The 20447-nt window shown below is 30.3% G+C and overlaps 1 protein-coding gene across 1 annotated transcript; it reads right to left on the reverse strand.

The window, feature by feature from the left end:
- Positions 1–9462: 9462 nt before the first annotated feature.
- Positions 9463–10969, reverse strand: LOC136080352 (uncharacterized). The gene is made up of 2 exons (XM_065796969.1): positions 10817–10969; positions 9463–10389 (listed from the first exon to the last, which is right to left on the reverse strand). Exons 1-2 carry the CDS (start codon positions 10967–10969, stop codon positions 9463–9465), a joined length of 1080 nt encoding a protein of 359 aa, XP_065653041.1.
- Positions 10970–20447: the final 9478 nt, after the last annotated feature.

Here is a 20447-nt window from a genome sequence, read left to right on the forward strand (position 1 = left end):
TTAGATTTACTTGACACGCAAGATAAAATTGAGACTTTAATCATAAAAAGTTTCCAAAGTTTCGTCAATAAATTTTTTAGTATTGTTTGCAATTTTTGCTTTTTGAGTCATTAAGCATAAATAATTTCTTAGAAGAAACTAATTTAAAAATACTGAGCGGCTTCTTTTTGGAGCTTCTAGAAAAAAGCCAGGCCAACAAAAATTTTTTTTTTGATGTTTAGCAATAAAGATATTTGTGTTCAAATCTTAAGCAAATCACTAAGATTGTCAAAATAAAATCATTCAAAAGTGTGTCAACCTGGCTCTTAAAAGTAGCGTAAATACTATGCAAAAAACGTATTGTTTGCTTGACAGCTGAATTTTTTTTTTGTTATTGGTCTGTGTCACTAATGCTGGGTAATATTATATAAAATGTTATACAACTTAACCATACACAATTTAATGCTGTGCCAATTAAACAAGGTCGAACTAGCCAGGGAGGTTATGGGGGGGGGGGGGAGATTTTCCCCTCGACCCCTGCCATGCCTTAAGGCCTGGGCTCCATTATAAATTAAGATGCACAAGTAAAACACACAAAAATATAAATTAGTAATAACTATTTATTGTTTATTTGCATTAATTTTGAAATAGCATTACAATTAATATGGTAGGTAATTATAAAGTTAAAACAAAAAATGTTTCATATAAGGCTACTTTACAAAAACATTGTAAAGTAGCCTTATATTACTATTTATCAGTGGTAAAGTAAATTATCTTGAGTAAGAGAGAGTAAAAATTTAATTTATTTTAAAAAAGTAGTAAACTTTGTGTTTTTATAGAGTTATGCGTATATATTTTATATTTGCCCATTATTGTGCTCTCCAAATCTGGAGAGGATAAAAATGTGTGGGTGGAAAATTTTTTTTGGGCCCCCTTCCTTACGACAAATATACTGTTAAGATATTCAGAGTGTAATGATCATAATAAGCCACTGCTTTCCAACCAGAAAAGCTCAGAAATATTTATTGAGGCTAAAGATTTTATTATTTAAAATATTATTATTTCTTAGTTAACATTATATTTCATTTTTTTGAATAAATGAAAAGGGTTTAATTGTTTTTTAATAAATTTTTTCGGTATCATAAGCAAATAAACACAAATATATACTGAAAAACTACAAACATGTTCAGAAAATGGTTATGAAAAACATTATTTCAAATAGTACCTATTTTTAAATCCAGAGTGGATTATTTTTAAGACATCAATACTATACTATTTTATCTTAAATACTTATTCACCCTGGTAATTGCCACACAATAATTATTTAAAAAAAGATAATTCTACTTTACCTCTGGTAATATTTTTACATATTTTACGTGCTAATGGAGATGTGCAAGGTGGACAGCATATCTTCCTCAGATTTCAATCACCATTAACATATGTTAATATAGTATTACCATATGTTAATGTACGCGACATTTAAATTTGACTTTAAAACATCATATAACACGTGTTAAACTTAAAGTAAAACTGTCCGTAAAAAAAACGAGTTTTTTTGGTTTACTGGTGTATTTGTAAATAGTCATTGTTAGCTTTACCCTATTATTAACACGTATTATTTTTATTGATTTAGAGAGTTTTATATACGCAACAGAAACTATGCATAACTATTTTCTGAGTATTGCCGATAAAACATTTTACATTTTACATATAAAAGATTCTTTCTTGTTATTTGTGAACTGCAAATAAAGTTTTTAAACTGTCGGTAAATTACTTTTCAAAGAATAGAAACCTCAAAAAGTTCTATTTTAGAAATATAAATTTTTGATGAATAAACTCTAACATCTTGTTTTTGGTTGCGGCTTTTTATTTACGATTGCAGACCACAAAGTTGAAGCAAGAGCCACAATCAATAGACTAGTTTACTTAACATTTCCGCAGAGGAAGTTTTGATAAGAGGAAGATAGTGGTTTGATTTGTCTTATTGTAGAAAATTTGTTAATTGTTTTAAAACACTATTATTTTAATGCTTCTTGGCATAATGGCTGAAATTAAGTGTAGTATCTGTTCTATTTTTCTGTTTTTAGCTGCTACTTGACTTGTGTGGAAGATGTTAGGAAGCATGTATGGCTCGAGGGCTGACTATGACAGCTGGTAGAGGTTCACAACGTAGTTGCTTTTATATTGTCTACCTCTACTCGAAGAGGTTCGCCCGTATATAACTGGACATAAGTAATAAACCCTCAAAGGGAGCTTCTGGGCATCGCTCTAGTGGCAAAACTAATCAATCAAGTGGTGTTTCGGTTTCGATGTTTTGCATATTTTGAATTTTTTCACCAAAACGATTCTTGTTGATCTTTTCAATGGATGTAAATACTAGATGTGAAGTCAACTTTAATAATAAATTGTTTTTTTCTAGTAAATAAAGGTTTTGTCCGATTGTAAACAAAGGTGTGTCCACTGTACATCTTGGAAAGTGTTGAATAGTATCTGTGCACTTTAGGTACATAGGTTTAATAAAACATTGACCCCGCATTTGGGGTCCCTATTGACCCCACATGCAGACAAACGTCGGAACAAGCAGAAATTAAACAAAAAATAAGGTCATTTAATAACTCTATTTATCAAAAAATTTTCAAAGGAGCATTGTATGGTCATTCTTAACACTATAAATACAAATGTAAAAAAAGGACCAATATTTAATACGAGAAACCAAAATAACCTTAAAAATTGTCCCTATTCATCTTCCGTTTTACGGTAACAGGCTATGTAAGTTTATTGGGATGTTAGCTTATTGGTAACAAAAACGTTTGCAAATTTGGAACATAAATTAATAAAATTTTATAAACTTTTAATTTAGTGAGATTTAAAACTAAAAAAAGTAAAAAATACAGACAATTTATATTTGAAAAAGATTCTCAATAAAAATCCTTGCCTAATGTAACCATTGCCTGTGAGGTAAAATATTCACCGGAAAATGTACTAAAAGCCACGAACAAGCTTATGCTGACATTTTGAGTAAAAGAAAATATGGTTTGAAAAGTATAAAAGTAAAAAAAGGTTCAAAAAGTGGTCTACAACGACATGAAGACGTATTTAAATTTAATAACTAATAATGCAAATAAGCGTTTTATGCATTCGTTTTTTGTAATTTGAATTTTAAAATCTATAGGTTACTTTTGCTTTAATAAAGTTATACTATTAGTTTTTTTCTCTGGTAATAGATTGATTTTTTTTCAAATTTTTATAAGAAAAACAGTTTAAAGTTGATTTAAACGAAACTTTAAAAAATATTTTATTGAAGAAAAAAAAGAATCAATAAGCAGCAGTGGCGCAACTAAGAAACAACTCAGATAAATAAACCGACGTTTAGCTGTAAATCACAATCACTTTTAGAACTAATATAATTCCAAATATCAATTCGAAACAATATGTTATACTAAATTTTATCCTTCTTGCTATCGACATACGTCACAACTTTTTGATATTATGCTTTAACTCTTTATATATATTCCAAATGTTTTTTAGTAGGAACTTAAAAGTTTATGAGTAATTTATTTTTTAAGAACTTTTTTACCGAGACGTTTCTTGTTGATCTCTTCAATAGATATAGGCATTACATGTGAAGTCAATAGAGATGTTTCAAATTTGGTGATCAAATAAAATGTTGCTGGAATCTACAACAATTACTTCTGATTGAATACAAATCTTTGTTTTTCCAAATGTTCAAGTTTCGTTTATGTGAGTATATGTGAATTTTGGTGTTAAACTGCACAAAAAAAGCAATCATCTTTTTGTAACTTAGGCTATTAAAACACCATTTGCACATCACAATAGGATAAGAACGTCTTAATATGTTGTCAATCTAGTGCCTAAATGATTAAGTTTAGGTTAATTTTGATAACTGCACAATTTACTTCAATTAAGTGGCGATAACGTAATAAGCTATAACGTTTGTATTGAAGTAGAACTATTTTTCTTGTAACACATAACATATTGTTAGTGTCTTTTATTTTTTCTTGTAACACATAACATATTGTTAGTGTCTTTTATATTTTCTTGTAACACATAACATATTGTTAGTGTCTTTTATATTTTCTTGTAACACATAACATATTGTTAGTGTCTTTTATTTTTTCTTGTAACACATAACATATTGTTAGTGTCTTTTATTTTTACTTGTAACACATAACATATTGTTAGTGTCTTTTATTTTTTCTTGTAACATATAAGATATTGTTAGTGTCTTTTACTTTTTCTTGTAACACATAACATATTGTTAGTATCTTTTATATTTTCTTGTAACACATAACATATTGTTAGTGTCTTTTATATTTTCTTGTAACACATAACATATTGTTAGTGTCTTTTATTTTTTCTTGTAACACATAACATATTGTTAGTGTCTTTTATTTTTACTTGTAACACATAACATATTGTTAGTGTCTTTTATTTTTTCTTGTAACATATAAGATATTGTTAGTGTCTTTTACTTTTTCTTGTAACACATAACATATTGTTAGTATCTTTTATATTTTCTTGTAACACATAACATATTGTTAGTGTCTTTTATTTTTTCTTGTAACACATAACATATTGTTAGTGTCTTTTATATTTTCTTGTAACACATAACATATTGTTAGTGTCTTTTATTTTTTCTTGTAACACATAACATATTGTTAGTGTCTTTTATTTTTACTTGTAACACATAACATATTGTTAGTGTCTTTTATTTTTTCTTGTAACATATAAGATATTGTTAGTGTCTTTTACTTTTTCTTGTAACACATAACATATTGTTAGTATCTTTTATATTTTCTTGTAACACATAACATATTGTTAGTGTCTTTTATATTTTCTTGTAACACATAACATATTGTTAGTGTCTTTTATTTTTTCTTGTAACACATAACATATTGTTAGTGTCTTTTATTTTTACTTGTAACACATAACATATTGTTAGTGTCTTTTATTTTTTCTTGTAACATATAAGATATTGTTAGTGTCTTTTACTTTTTCTTGTAACACATAACATATTGTTAGTATCTTTTATATTTTCTTGTAACACATAACATATTGTTAGTGTCTTTTATTTTTTCTTGTAACACATAACATATTGTTAGTGTCTTTTATATTTTCTTGTAACACATAACATATTGTTAGTGTCTTTTATTTTTTCTTGTAACATATAACATATTGTTAGTGTCTTTTATTTTAAAATTTAAGGTAAAGGTTTGTAATGTAAGGGCTTTATGATAAGATTGTAAGGGGTAAGGAATTCAACAACTTATTTTGTTTAGGGTCTCACATTAAGTTAAAACGTACTGACTATGTCTGTACGTTGCTTACTGATTATGACCGTACATTGCTAAACCATCTGTACGTTGCTAAATTATCACAACTAAAAGCGTTGTATATCAATCAAAAGTCTTCAACTATTGTTAAGGGAATAAAATATCGTTTAGTACCCGTAAAATTGCCTCTGTAGGGAATTATAAATCGTTTATAAAAAGTTTATATTATAAAATGAAAATGGCCTCAGTCAAACTGCTATAATTCAAAACATCTACGAAAACATAAATATCACATTTTTGATTTTTAATAATATATATAAATTTTTAAATTAATGGTGTAAATATAGACACTATGGTGAAAATATTGGCAGTTGAACTTTCGCAAATGTTATTCTATAATAAACATAAACGAAAAGGCTCTACTATCGGTCTGAATAAATAGACTTAAGCTAACTGTATAAGGTCTTTGTTTTTGAGGAAACACATAAACAAAGACAAACTTGCGTAACACTTTTATATAAATAAATATATTTTTCGTAAATTTTTCACAATAAATGTTTAGAGTGTTTTGTCTCAATTTAAATAATGGAGATTTTTCTTAATTAAAATAATGGTTTTGTCTCAGTTTAAAAAATTTGTGAAAATCTATGAAACAACATCATGTTTCATAAAAATTAGATGATTTGCGTTATTAAGTAAATAATAGGGCCAGCAAATTTTCTGTAGGAGGCACTTTCGCTAAATAAATCACTAAATGAAATTTAGATTTTTTCAACTTTTCGAAAATGAAGTTTACATTTTCGAAGAATAATAATATATATGTTACAAATAAAATTAATTATTTATAGATTTTTAGTTAACTAAATTGTAATATCTCCGTCATTTTCTGTCGGTTCTTTATCATCTGAATGGTTTAAGCATTGTAAATGATATCAAAATTAGGTTTCGTAAACTTTTTTTACCTTTGGTGCACATCACAGTTCAGCATTCTATTAATACCTAAAAAATAAATGTATAAGTCTTTTATTGGAATTTATAAGTCTTTATATTCATATTTTGCGCATACAGAACAAAACAATTTTAAAAAAGGATAAATTTTTAATATTTGCGGACATGAAGAACTTGGCGAAAGAGTTTTACATAAGTCACCCTATACACTGTTAAAAAACTCCGCACTTTTAAAGAACTATTTTTCGATATTTGTACGGAAAGTACCTATTTAACAAAATTAAACAAAAATTTTCCTTCTTTTAATATAAATTTTGAAAAACGGAAATTTCTATTGGAAAAAGTAAAACTTTAGCATACAAACTTGTCACATTAAAAAGCAATTTTAGATTTTTTAGCCAGCGTGTTTTTTAAATATAACGCATTCTAGTGTATTTGTGACTTTTTTAGCTGAAAAAACTTAAAGAAACAAAGAATTTTAAAATGTATAGTTCTCCTTTATTTTATCCTTTAAAAATTAATACCATATATCAGAGATGTAGTCAAGAGAGTAAAGGTTAAAACCAAGACTAAGACCAAGACATTTGGGCTCAAGACCAAGACCAAGACTGAATGCTTGAAGACCCAGACCAAGACATCAAAAAATCAACCCAAGACCGAGACCAAGACTTTGAAAGTTTTTACAAGACCGAGATCAAGACCTAGGTTCTAAGATGTCTAACACGATGAAAGTCATGCTCACACATATAGGGGTAAACAGGTTCAACCTGTTGACCTACTTTGCACCCCTTCTTTACTTATTGGGTATTTATGTTGTAGATGTATTTATAATACATTGTTTCCAGTTTAGAATGTTGAATGCTGGATCTTCTTAACTTATTGTATGGATTTTGCATGTGTCTCTGCTTTTATGACTAGACAACTTATTATATTATATCTTCATGAGGGTACAGCTCTAAATCTCAGTTTTATGGTTCTAAGGGCGGCTGGTCAGGTTTCTTTAACTTTGTCTTAGCTCTAAGACTCTTATATTTTACAGCTGTTGAAAATTGGTCTCCAATTTTCAACAGCTGTTCGTACTTTTGGTGTGTATTGTTCAGGCTTCATTTGGAGCCTTTGTTACGGCTTTGAGTTAATTAATAGAAATGAGGCAATTGCTTGGGCTATTAGATAGTGTACTGAGTACTACCTGTGCTTTGAGTCAAGTTCTTTAGTCAATTTAAAAAATGACTAAAGTATAAATAACTATGAAACACAAAAAACCATTATCATAACCAAGCTCTCTAAATCTATCAATCTCTAATATTCGTCGTCTTTGAAGTAAATTTTCTTCTGTTGAATCTTATTTCATGCAAAGTTCACCAGACCTACATGCTCTTTGTGACACGAATTTTAGCTGAACTCAAATTAGATAGTGTTGATATGATAGTGTTGTTAGTATTGAATTTAACAATTGCGGGAAATTTATAAGCTATTTTGACAGTTTAACAAAGGTATGCTTAAAGAAAAAGAGTACACGTCTTTTTAGATACAACTTGCCGCGTTGGTTTAACAAGGTTCTAACTTATTTTTTTTATATTAGGAGAATAGCAAATAAATCATTTTTTCTTAATAAAATTAGCATACAAATTTGTCACATTAAAAAGCAATTTTAGATTTTTTAGCTGGTGTGTTTTTTAAATATAAGTAAGTCTAAATAAAAATATTTATTATTTTTTATTTAATTATGTATTTTTATACACCAATCAAAAGAAGAATACATAAACAAATAAAGAAATAATAATGTAAATAACTACGGTTATTATTAATAACTAATCCAATCATTAAGTTGATATTTTTCGAAAGAATCAAGAAAGTAAAAGACAGAAAAGGTCCGAGACCAAGACATATACTCCAGCCTTTTGAAGACCAAAACTAAGACCAAGACTTTAGGCTTCAAGACCAATACCTAGACAGTCATGTTTTTATTTGTCATGTTTTACTTCTTAAGTGTTGTTGTATTTCCTAAATGTTACACTCCTTATATACAAAAAATATACTTGTCCTATAACAAAATAACCACACTCCTTATATACAGAAAACATACTTGTCCTATAAAAAAATAACCATTTTTATAATTCAAATATACTAATAACAATATCATGCTTATTTAATATTAGACTTCAAATCTATATAGAAATAGACAATCCTAATATCTGTTATGTAATAAATCGGTCTTACATTGTTTATTACATATGTTGAATTATATTGCCAGTAACCCCTTATAAAAAAAGTTCTAACTTTATTTTGATAACTCTGATATTTTTGAATAATCACTATGTTTATTTATTAGTTTTAATTGGTAATTAATTTAGTGCTACGTAGTGTAGCACTGTGTTGTGTAGTATATATACAATTAAAAAAGTATAAATATTTAAGCAAAAAAGCCAATAATTTAGTCATTTTAACTTGTATTTAAACTACATAGGATATTCTAATTAGATGTGCTTTCTGAGTCCGAGTCTTCCTGCCCTAGACTAACTTCATCTAATGATTCATAAACAAAGTCACTGTCACTTTCTATATTAATTGTTTCAGACTCTGACCAAGGCATTGAAGTGCTAGGAACTTTATTTACACTCAGTTATTAATTTGAAGAGTAGTTATGCTTGTACCATTTTTATAACTGATGTTTTCAATATTTTTGAGTTTTAAATTTTGTGAAATAAAAACTAGTTTTCCAGCCCTTTCAGTTGTTAAGCAATTTCTTTTCGCACTATGAATGTTAAAATAAGTGCTAAAACTTCCCTCACATGCTGCACTTGAAACTGGTAGCTGAAGAATTCTAGATGCAACTTTTGATAGTTCAGTAAAGGAACACAACCCTTTCTACTAATTTATGGGGTGAGTTATTCCAACTGCAGTCCAAATAAATATGCCACCCTTTGATTGGTAATTAACCAAGTCAAACATCATGGTTTCTTTGTTTACTTCAGGCATAGTGTTGCATTCTTGTATTTGTTTATATGTGTATATTAAAAACAACTGTCTGAGCGTTTTTCAACCTTCTGTTTTATTACATAAAATCTTATATAAATACAAAGTTATAATTCCCATGACAGTTATAAAACAACAATAGTCATTAAAAACCATAAATGAATGCGTGACTTTCATCACGTTTATCTACGTGACTTTTACCACGTATACGTATAAGTTTTTAATTCACCAACTTTAATAGAACGTGCCCTCTTGGTGAATTACCTCATAAGTCTAATCGTTGTGGGGCTCTTATTATTCGTCCGGAGCGCGTTATCGTTTGTTCGTTGCAATCATTTCGAACAGCATCCTCGTTATATCTTCCTTTACCGTTACCAAATTCATCTTTTAGTATATCAAGACCATCATTAAATGAGTCTTTTTTATTATGAGAGTCTGGAATACGGCGATGCAAGTGTGAGATATGTCGTGGGAATACCCTATTTGCGGTTTCGACGTCAAACGACCAGGTATTTTGCTTCCGTACGATACCAGGTATCCTAGACCAATCACATTTTGTCTCTTGAGCTGGTTTTACCCAAACATTGTCACCTTCCTTGAATATGTTGTCTACTCCATATTTTTCGACTTTCTTACGTGTATCGACACCTGGAATAAACGACGTTGGTTTTTGCTTAAATTGCTGCGATGAACTTTTACTACAATTTGATGATATCGTCTCATTGTACAGTAATACTACCAGAGCGATTGAGCAACGTGAGCGGGCGACTGTTCTACTAATTGATCTGTGTATGCGTTCAACGATACCATTGCCTTGAGCTCGATAAGCTGCTCGATATTCTAAATCAACGTCCCATTTGTCAGCAAACCTTGTTAGCGTGTGTGAACGAAATTCATTGTCAATTAGAAGGCAAACTGGCGGTCCAAATAAGGAAAATATTTCTTCCAGCTTTTCAATAATTTCAGCCGCTGTTTTGGTTACCAGTTTGCGCCACACTGTATACCGTGATGGGCCGCAGTCAATCATTGATAAGTATAGTTCTGCACCTACATGCGTCACATCGAGAGCAACCCGATTCCAATTCTGCTTTACACTCAGCTGACCATGCTTCCATTTTACGGAATAAGGATCGATGGAGTTGCACTGGTTACAACTTGCAATTACTGCTGAGACCTCCTTACGTGATACATTCTAGTTGTTTCGTAAACAAAGTTGCAATGTTCAATCGACACCAAAATGACCAATTGAGTGAAATTCCATATGTCTTTCTGTTGGATTAATCCGGTTGCACACACTGTTCTGCACCATTTTTGAGAGATTCGTGAAAGTCGATCGGACAGATTTAATTCAGATGGAATCCATTGTACAATAATTATAATATCTTTTGCTATTTCCTTTATCATAATTCCCCGAGTCTTTACGGGATATTCTTCTTTTAAAACTGCGTTTAACCATGCTCTTGCTATCTTTTAAAACTGCGTTTAACGGTGCTCTTGCTATCGCTGTATACTGTGAGTTCTTTTATATCCCCTTTACTGGTTAAATTTAACCCTCGTAGTATCGAATCTAGTTCACTTATATTAATATGGTGCGTATCACTCTTCGGTCGTAGTCATGCTGCATCTTCAATAATTATTCCTCCAATTAGAAGAACTACACCCAATCCTATGGACGATGCATCACAGTAAAGCTTAGCTTTTCCATTCACTGGTACCAGCCATTTCCCACCAACCGAGTCCTCTTTTTCCAAACGGTGAAGCAACTCATTCATTTTTTCTTTGCAATTTTCAGAAACATACTCATTCCATGGAATATCCAGCTAATTGTTTGATGTATGAAGCTTGTAAACGCAATCTTCCTGCCACCGGGTAATGTCCAATAAGTTTACTTAAATTGCTAAAAAGCTGTGATCGTGTAACTGCATTTGAAGATTCGAATTGTACTACATTGTCCTGCTTCCATATCAATTCCCCATTTTTATTTCCTTTGACTCTCAATCCTAAAACACGTCCTTTTTCTAGCTCTTCTGGAGGTTTACACTGCAACCCAAATTTCTCAAGATGCTTCGCTACATTTTCAGCTGTTTTTATACTTTCATCGACAAATATATCATCAATGTAATTATCACATGCTTTCTTCACGGTAGAATTCATATTGAGCACTTTCAATTTTCCTCCAACGACGCAGTTTCTCTTGACAAAAGTCGGCATTTGCTGTGTGACAATTTACAAATTCGTTGAGAGCTCGGAAGTCCCCCACTGGGCGTATCTTTCTGCCTTTATTTTCTTGCACAACACACATGATCGGTATCATTACTTTAGGTGGAGACAATGCTTGCTCGTTATACGGCACAAGAATGCCAGAGTTGATCCATTCAATTATTTCTTTTCGGTAACTACTTTCATGCCCTTCGCTCATCTTATATTCGCGGATCGTATTATTAATTGCGGGTTCTTTATTCCAGTTCCATGATGCCGTCCACTTTTTTCCGTCGATCTTTGCCGTAAAATCCTGATGTTTTATTTCGTTGTTTTTGTTTATTTCTTTCTCTTCGATTATTTCGCTTTCTTCGTTTATTTCGTTTTCTTCGTTTACTTTGTTCTCTTCGTTTATTTCGTTCTTTTCGTTTATTTCGTTCTCTTTACTTCTTATATAATTTGCCCCACATTTTGGCGTGTTTAATTCTTTTTCTTCGTTTATTTTGTTCTGTTCGTTTATTTCGTTCTCTTCGTTTACTTCGTTCTTTTCGTTTAATTCGTTTTTTTTACTTATATAATTTGCACCACATTTTGCTGGTGTCATGAAATAAATTAACCCGGCGAAACAAATTAATTCCTTATAATATTTTAACTCCCTTGGAACAATTTATAGGAATTACAAAAAAAGTTTTTTAACTTAATGTTTTCCAAATGTGTTGTTTTTAAATCTGTTAATTAGTTATTGATATGGATATAAATTATATTTCTACTATTATTATATCATATATTAATAGTGGCAATATATATATATATATATATATATATATATATATATATATATATATATATATATATATATATATATATATATATATATATATATATATATATATATATATATATATATATATATATATATATATATATATATATATATATATATATATATAGGGGAAGAGGGGGCATAACAGCCCCCGTAAGGTTTTGATTAATGAAATATGAAAATAAAAACGACCTGTGTTTTTTTATCAGTGTATTTCAACAACCAACAACAACAACAAAAAACTTTTAATTTTAGCAACTTAGGAAAAAATGTAACAGTTTTTGAAAATGTTATTAAAGAATAATCACAAAAATCGCTGGGGGTATACTTTTCGTGGTACAATTTCTGCAGGTGTATTATTTTTTGTTTCTACAGTCTTGTCAAATGTTTGAGCGCTTTTTCTTTTTTTAGTTTTTATAACCATCTTTTTTCTAGTTCCGCTTTATGTGGTGAACTGGTGAGTATAGCTGTTTTGCCCTTTTGGTATCGTTTGCGAGTTTGCTGAGTTTTCTCATTCGAAATACTTACAATTTCTGCAGGTGAAGCAATCGTGAAAGAAGCCATAGATGTCGAAGACAAAGTTTCTGATTCAGAGCAAGATGTCAGGGATAATTTTTGCAGTGAAATAGTTTGTGTTTGAGACTTGGTTGTTAGGTTTGGTGTTGCTGAATCCATCTCAGGAAATGACCTGTTGGTTGTTTCTGAAAGCTCAAACATCCAATCATCAAAAACTTCAGGATTAAGTGGACTTATTCCAGTCTTTCTAAAACAATTTACAGCTGTCAACATATTTGCAGATTTCACATAAGCTGTTCTGGAATAGTTTATAAGAAATCTGCAAACATATAAAAATAAAAAATAAAAATAGTTTTGGAATCTGATATTCGATCACTACTCTAGGATAATGTGTACGCAGCCAAATACGAACTTCATTCGAATAGTTGCTACTAAATGGTGCCATGAAGGAGACATCTAGTGGCTGCAGACGTTGTGAACAATGTGGTGGAAGGCAAATAACAGTAACATAGTTTTCACGTGATTTCATTATGAACTCCACATTTTTTGTATGTGTTGCATGACCATCTAATAATAGCAGTACAGGCCGTTTTTTGGATGAGATTACAAAGGACAGAAAATGGTCAAACCACTTCAAAAATATATCTGCTTGCATCCAACCACTAGGGTAATATGATGCAATAGTAACGAGAGGAGCTTTTTCGATAATATTAACATTCTTGGGAGCTCTAACACGGCGTAAAATCATCAAGGGGGGCACGTATATACCAAAGACACATTTCGATTTTTATGATTTACCTTGATATACACTTTTCGATTGTTATGATTTTCCCTTGTTCAGCTGATGTTAGAGTTCCAACTTGTTTTTTACACCTCTTAGCAATTACTTTTGACACTTTTTTTTGGTACTGAAGAAATTCCTGTCTCGTCAAGATTATATATATATTATTTGGAGTTATGTTATTTTCATCTATGCTTTTAGTCAATAGTTCAAAAAATTTATTCGCAGCAGGTCAGTTAAATCCCATTGCTCTAGCTCCAGAATTTCCCTCTGGCATACGCAAAGAAATAACAGGATTGCGTTTTAAAAAGCTTTCTGCCCACTAATAGCCTGCCATTCCTGTTTTTTTGGTAAAGCTATGTGGCATCTTGTTCTTTTTAGCTAGCTGACATGCCAATTTTCTCAAATTTTTCATTGAAACTGGAAACAAGCGACTCTCGAGAAAAATTAGGTGTTTAACTAACTCTTGCTCTTGTTCAAGGTTAAAAACTTTTTAAAATTCCCAAGTTTTTTTTACTGCACAACTACTTAGTTCTAAACTCCCTTGCTAAAGTCTTTTTATTCTGTCTCGCAGTGTCGTTGTTGGGATACAAAACATTAACGATGTCTTCTTATATCCCATTTCCTTCTTTATTATTGATTCAATAGCTGCTTTCATTGAATTTTTTTCCCAGGATTGTCGATTAGTTAGACGTTTGTATTTTCTAACCATATTAGGTAACTGTATGCACAAAATAATAACTTTTTCTTTATCAAAGAAAAAATATAATAACAATATATAAATATACAATATGTATCTATATATCTACCTATCTATATATATATACAATATGTATATATATTTTATATACATACATATATATATAATATGTAATATATAAATATACATATATATATGTATAATATATATATATATATGTATATTTTTATATTACATATTATATATATATATGTATATAAAATATATATATATACATATTGTATATATATATATATATATATATATATATATATATATATATATATATATATATATATATATATATATATATATATATATATATATATATATATATATATATATATATATATATATATATATATATATATATATATATAATATATAGTATATATATAAATATGCATATATATATATATATATATATATAAATGTAAATATATATAAATATATATAATCTTTGTATTATATTATATACACACACACACACACACGCACACGCGTGCACAGAGAGAGAGAAACCGGGGAGTTAAAATGTTTTAACCGGAAGTTAACTTTTTGGGGAGTTAATCTATTTCGCGTCACCGGCTCACATGCTAACATTCGGACGGTACGGTTTTTATCACCATAGATTACGGCTCCTCCGAATTTTTCAATAGCATCCATTCCAAAAGTCAAATAAAACCCGAATGGTTTGTCCTTTACAATTAACGAAATAACCATCCGATATATTCCATCAATTTCAAATTTGATTACCATTTCACCTAATACTTGTACAGTTCCTCCCAAAGTTGTGATGGATTTTTCACTTTTTGAAACAAGTCCACGTGTAGATTCACCACTGTAATTGAGCATCCAGAATCAATTAATGCTATTCGGAACATTCCGTTTATTTTAACGTTTAATGATGGCAACGCTGTTTCAGGGAGAATACTGGATGCCATTATATCCAAATTCTCCCTTTTCCTTCTAAACCTTGCAATCGTTTGATGCAGTCTTTGGCTTGATGATTGTGTGAACAGTTCTTGCATAATGTCCAAATTTTCCAGAATTAAAAACAGGTTATTTTATTTGTTCCGGCAAAACCAGTTGTTTGGGGAAGTAGCAATGTTGCTGTAACCATCACATTAGCGGAACACTCCAACTGTCGGGTTTCTTAAGTCACTCGTTCTAAAGTAGCAGCAACCTCAACAGCCTTTGCAAATGTAAGTTCTTCAGATTCCAGTAATAACCGTTTGATTGTAGCTCCATTGTTAAAAGGCAGTGATAAATTGGTTGCGCATCCTGTCATCTCTATCCATTAATTTGCATCCTTCAGCAGTTCTTGCAATCCGTCGTGAAAATTCCGTCACACTCTCGTTACTTGCTTATTCAACTGTTGCAAATTCAAAGCGTAGTTTTAACGATGACTTTGGTTTAAAAACCTTCATAATATTTTCCTCGATCTCTTCGTAAGTCACTGAGTTCGCAAATCGTCTTCTGGGTATGCCGGCAAGCATAGATCTTCTAATGCAGAATAAATCTGTGGTGGCAAACGTGTTAATGTTATCGTTTTTCTCTTTGCTTCGTCAATTTCCATTGCTGCCATATATGTTCGCAGTTGACGGATAAACCGTTGATGGTTGCCATCAAATACTGGTGGCATAATAGCCGAAACAGCTTGTTTCATTCTTGTATTCGTTTATATGTGTATATTAAAAACAACTATCTGAGCGTTTTTCAACCTTCTGTTTTATTACATAAAATCGTATATAAATACAAAGTTATAATTCCCATGACAATTATAAAACAACAATAGTCATTAAAAACCATAAATGAATGCGTGACTTTCATCACGTTTATCTACGTGGCTTTTACCACGTATACGTAATTTTAATTCACCAACTTTAATAGAACACATACTTGCAGCAATGTTGTTTATTGCCTCACATGCATCAATCTAAAAAAGAGATTTTTCTTTCAATAATTTTACAATTACTTTATTATTTTTAATAGTATTTTCTAATTTGAAAATAGTATTTAAAATAATTCAAAATTTTTCAGAAAATATACTTTAAATGCCCAAGGTTAAAATGTATTTGATTTTAAGAATCATATATGAATTATGTGTAGTAAATACCTTTTGCTCTCCAGTCGAGAATCAGCATTGAAATTTGGGATGTATATTGGCTGCCAAATGAATTTCTGTTAAATAAAATTCTTTTCTTTTCTTGAAGATCTTTTTAGCTTTTTCTTCTTCCTTTTTTGAGGATGGGCTAACTGTTAAGTTTTTAAAAATGTGGTCTTCCAAGAAGTTAAAAGTTTCCACAACAATAGATAACATGGAGTATTTGATTCAGTTTTCTTTATTGCACCAGCTATTGGTAACAGCAATTTGAAAAAACCTTCAACCCTGTTCCAAAAGACATCCGATAGAAGAATATTTTATGTTGCTGAATTAAGTCCACTGTTTTCAGAAATAGCTAATGTTTATAATGGTTACTTATTTTTCTGTATGCTATCTAAGCATTCTGAAGTTGATCCCCACCTTTAAATAAAACACAAAGAAATTATGATAACTTTAATAAATTTAGAGTAAAGTAATTTACTAAAAAAAATCTATTTTTATGAATGTATAATAAAATTAATTAAATAGTTCAATTTTTTTTGTAATGTGCAGTATATATGTACTTTTAATCTTATACCTAGTTGGTGATCGTGGATTTGAGGAAATGCATGTTACTACACTAGCTTACTTTTTTGTATATCTCTAAATGCTTCAACAGATAAATGAGAATTTTTTTATCTCTTTAACAATATCAGTTGCTTACAAGCATTAAAAATATGAAAACAATATGAAAAATGCATGAACTCGTCTTAAAGATTGTTATCCCCATTTTCATTGCCATGGATGTATTTCACATGGTTTAAATTTGCTGTTCACAGATTTTTTAAAATTGACAACTTTAAGTGTTTTGATGTCACAAAATCTGTGAACAGCAAATTTAAACCATGTAAAATGCATCCATGGCAATCAAAATGGGGATAACAATCTTTTAGACGAGTCCATGCATTTTTTATACTTGCAGCATTTTCAGTCACAATGCCCAAAACTTTATTAGAATTTACTTCTTCTAAAACTTTCTTTATTTCATTTGCTATATATGCACATATATTATATATACTGTACTAAACAAATATTATAAACCTATTTACTGATATATTATATATCACACATAAATCCAGAATAACTTGCAGTTGCTACCATTTTTTAAACATTTGCTAAAATCCTTGAAAATTCATTATCTAATAACACACTTGACACTTCATGTCTTGACGGAAGCTTACGTATGCAGGACGAAACTTGTTCAAAAAGATTTTGCAATTGTTATATTCTACTACATGGAGTGGCGATCCAGTAGCATATATTGCTCTGGCTAGATGTGTATCAATCAATTCCTGCTAAAGATAATGTCATACTGGTACATCAGTCAATCATGAAATAAATCTAATATCTATACATCATGAACTTTTAATAAGGTAGTTGCCATATCAGCTGACTCTTCAAATAAATCTTAAAATTATAAAAATACAATACACACTTTTTCAGTTTTTGTCATGCTATCAAACATGGAAATTGATGTTTTACTTCAACAAATTGATTCAAAAAAGGATGTTCCAAAAAAATATGATCGTGGATTTTTTGTCTTTGGTTCAGCATCTGCAGGAGAGCCGAACCAAAGACAAGCTGTTTTTGCTGTTTTTGACTATGACCCGATTTATTTGCATATAGACTTTTTACTTTATCAAGACATTTTCGACATTTTTCAATATGCTTAGTCATTCGAGTTCCATTTTTAGACATAATGTCAAAGCAAAAGGAACATTTAAATCTTTCCATTTTGCTAATTTGGTTTATAGGTATGAATAAATTGGCAAATACGGTTTTATTTCGCCTCCCTGTATGGCCTGCTTAACTCATTTTGATAATTAAAATTTACTATGTTAAGCAAAATATCTAAAATTTAAATATGATTAAATAGAGAACATAATTGATTATTTGCTTATAAATATAAGCAAATAATCAATTAATTTTATGTATAACTTTTTATTTGCAACTCAAAACTTTATAAGTACAGTAAATTAATAATAATGATGTGTATTTGGGTGTCCCAAAAATATATCATAAATCGAGTTTTAATGTGCGGAATACTACATTTAAAACAAAACAAAAAATTTTATTTGCTAGGGTTCTTTTACAGAGTTTTGCCCCTAAATAGACTTCCAACAAATGGAGAAATGCTCAGAAGGTATTACTGGCTTAATCTTGAAAAAAGCATAAGATAAATCTGAAAGTAATTAACAAAAGCATTACATTTTTTACATGTTTAATGTTAACTTTTTAATGTTTTTATTTTTATTTTTTAGCACCACACAGATCAACATCAAAATTGGTTGTCCAGTTGCTTCCAGGAAGACATATTAAGATGCTCCAGGTTTGCTGATGGAGTGCGCAGAGAGAACACTAAGCAAATAATTACTGGTGTCTGTATTCTGAGAGAGCTTGTCAATTTATAGGAGCAGGCTGGGTTTAACAATGTTTTCATTGTGACGGAGCAAACTATCAAGACCAGAATTACCATGAAAGTCAAGGAATACCACACTTTAAAAATGCTAAAAACATTAGAACTACCAGAGGGTAGCTACAAAAAGAAGGTAAACACTTTTTTTAAAGAGAGAAGTGCTCTCTTCTCTATTAATAAAACAAACATATTTGATTTAATAAAAAGTGATAAAAATAGGGATGATGAGGCTAAGAAGGAAGACAAAAAATTCTTGAGGCTTAGTCTGAGAAGGGATATGGTCAAATTAGGCAACATGGACAACAAGTTTTGTGAAAATGCTCACAGAGCACAAGAAAAAATAATTAAGACGTCTGAGAAAATCCAAAGACATAGAGATAAAAATAAGAAAAAGGAGATTAGCTATTCGGACAGTGACTTTTCAAGTACAGATTGTGACAATCAAACTGAGTGCGACGAACTATATTTACCTCCAGCTAAAGTCCAGAAAAAACAGGAAAGGTTTCAGAGTGACATCAAAGTTTGCCTTCAGTTAAGTATGAAAAATATTCTTAACAATTGGATTTCAATTATGACCAGATTTGGGATTGGAGTCAGGCCGGGTATGTATATTTTGTCTTCTCTTAACAAGGCTGGTGGTTGAATATTGATAATATGTCGATATCAAGATCAACTCTAAACAGGAAAACTCATAATGTTGTGGAGTTTGAGGTACAGATAATTAGAGAGGAAAACATAGATAAAATAAGAGGTTTAAAAATTGTTGTACATTTCAATACCAAGATTTTGAAGATATACGATTGGGAAAAAGGAATATCTAAATATGAGGATAGAATATATTGCTATTAGCGCATCTTCACCAGAGTCTAGTCCACTAGACCTCTTCTTGGCATCTTAAAAATCAAAAGCTCCAAGGGAAGTGATGAAGCCATTGCAATTCAAACAATGCTATAATACTATGAAATATCGGATCAAGTTATTGGATTGTGTTCTGACACAACATCCAGTAACACTAGTAAAAATAAAGGTGCTGTAAGCATTATTATTTCCTATGCCCTTAACTTAAGATCCTAGTTTGCTAACATAAAAAGATATAGGTATAGGGAGTAGAGGGTATAGTTACCTTCTATGCACACACATGCATGGGAGCAAAGTTTGCGAACCCCCCTTTCCCTCCCCCCTCCTCCTAAAAAAAAAGGAAGGGCTGTAAATTTTGCATGATCATAACATTTGTAATTTACAATACAATTTCAACAAAATTTAAAATCTGTCGATAAATTTAAATTTAGTTTTAGATATTATATTTGAAAGTTTTACTACATTAGTGCCCTCACGTTTGGCAGGGGGAGATGGGCAAGCGTTTTAAGGCTTTTTGTTTTTAGGCGTCCCCTATACCAATTTTTTGCTAGGCCTCCTCATTTGGCATAGGTATAAATATATTTAGGTTTGAAGTTTGCCCAATGTATGAAAGTGTCCTATTTGGAATATCAAAAAATTCTGCGGGCGCCCATGCACACATGCCACCCCATATATACTGGCCCTGAGTAAGCCGTATTTCAGGCACCTATTTATCGAGTCAACAAAAAACAAGTTTTAGCAGTGCAGTGGCTAATGGGTCGGAGGTCCCCCC

This window comes from Hydra vulgaris, chromosome 05, assembly GCF_038396675.1.
Source record: "Hydra vulgaris chromosome 05, alternate assembly HydraT2T_AEP".
Taxonomy (NCBI): domain Eukaryota; kingdom Metazoa; phylum Cnidaria; class Hydrozoa; order Anthoathecata; family Hydridae; genus Hydra; species Hydra vulgaris.

Coding starts and splice junctions, on each gene's coding strand:
- LOC136080352 (XM_065796969.1), bottom strand. CDS start 10,969: ATGAATGAGTTGCTTCACCGTTTGGAAAAAGAGGACTCGGTTGGTGGG. Junction 10,390..10,816: donor GAATAATTATTGAAGATGCA/GCATGACTACGA, acceptor CGAAACAACTAG/AATGTATCACGTAAGGAGGT.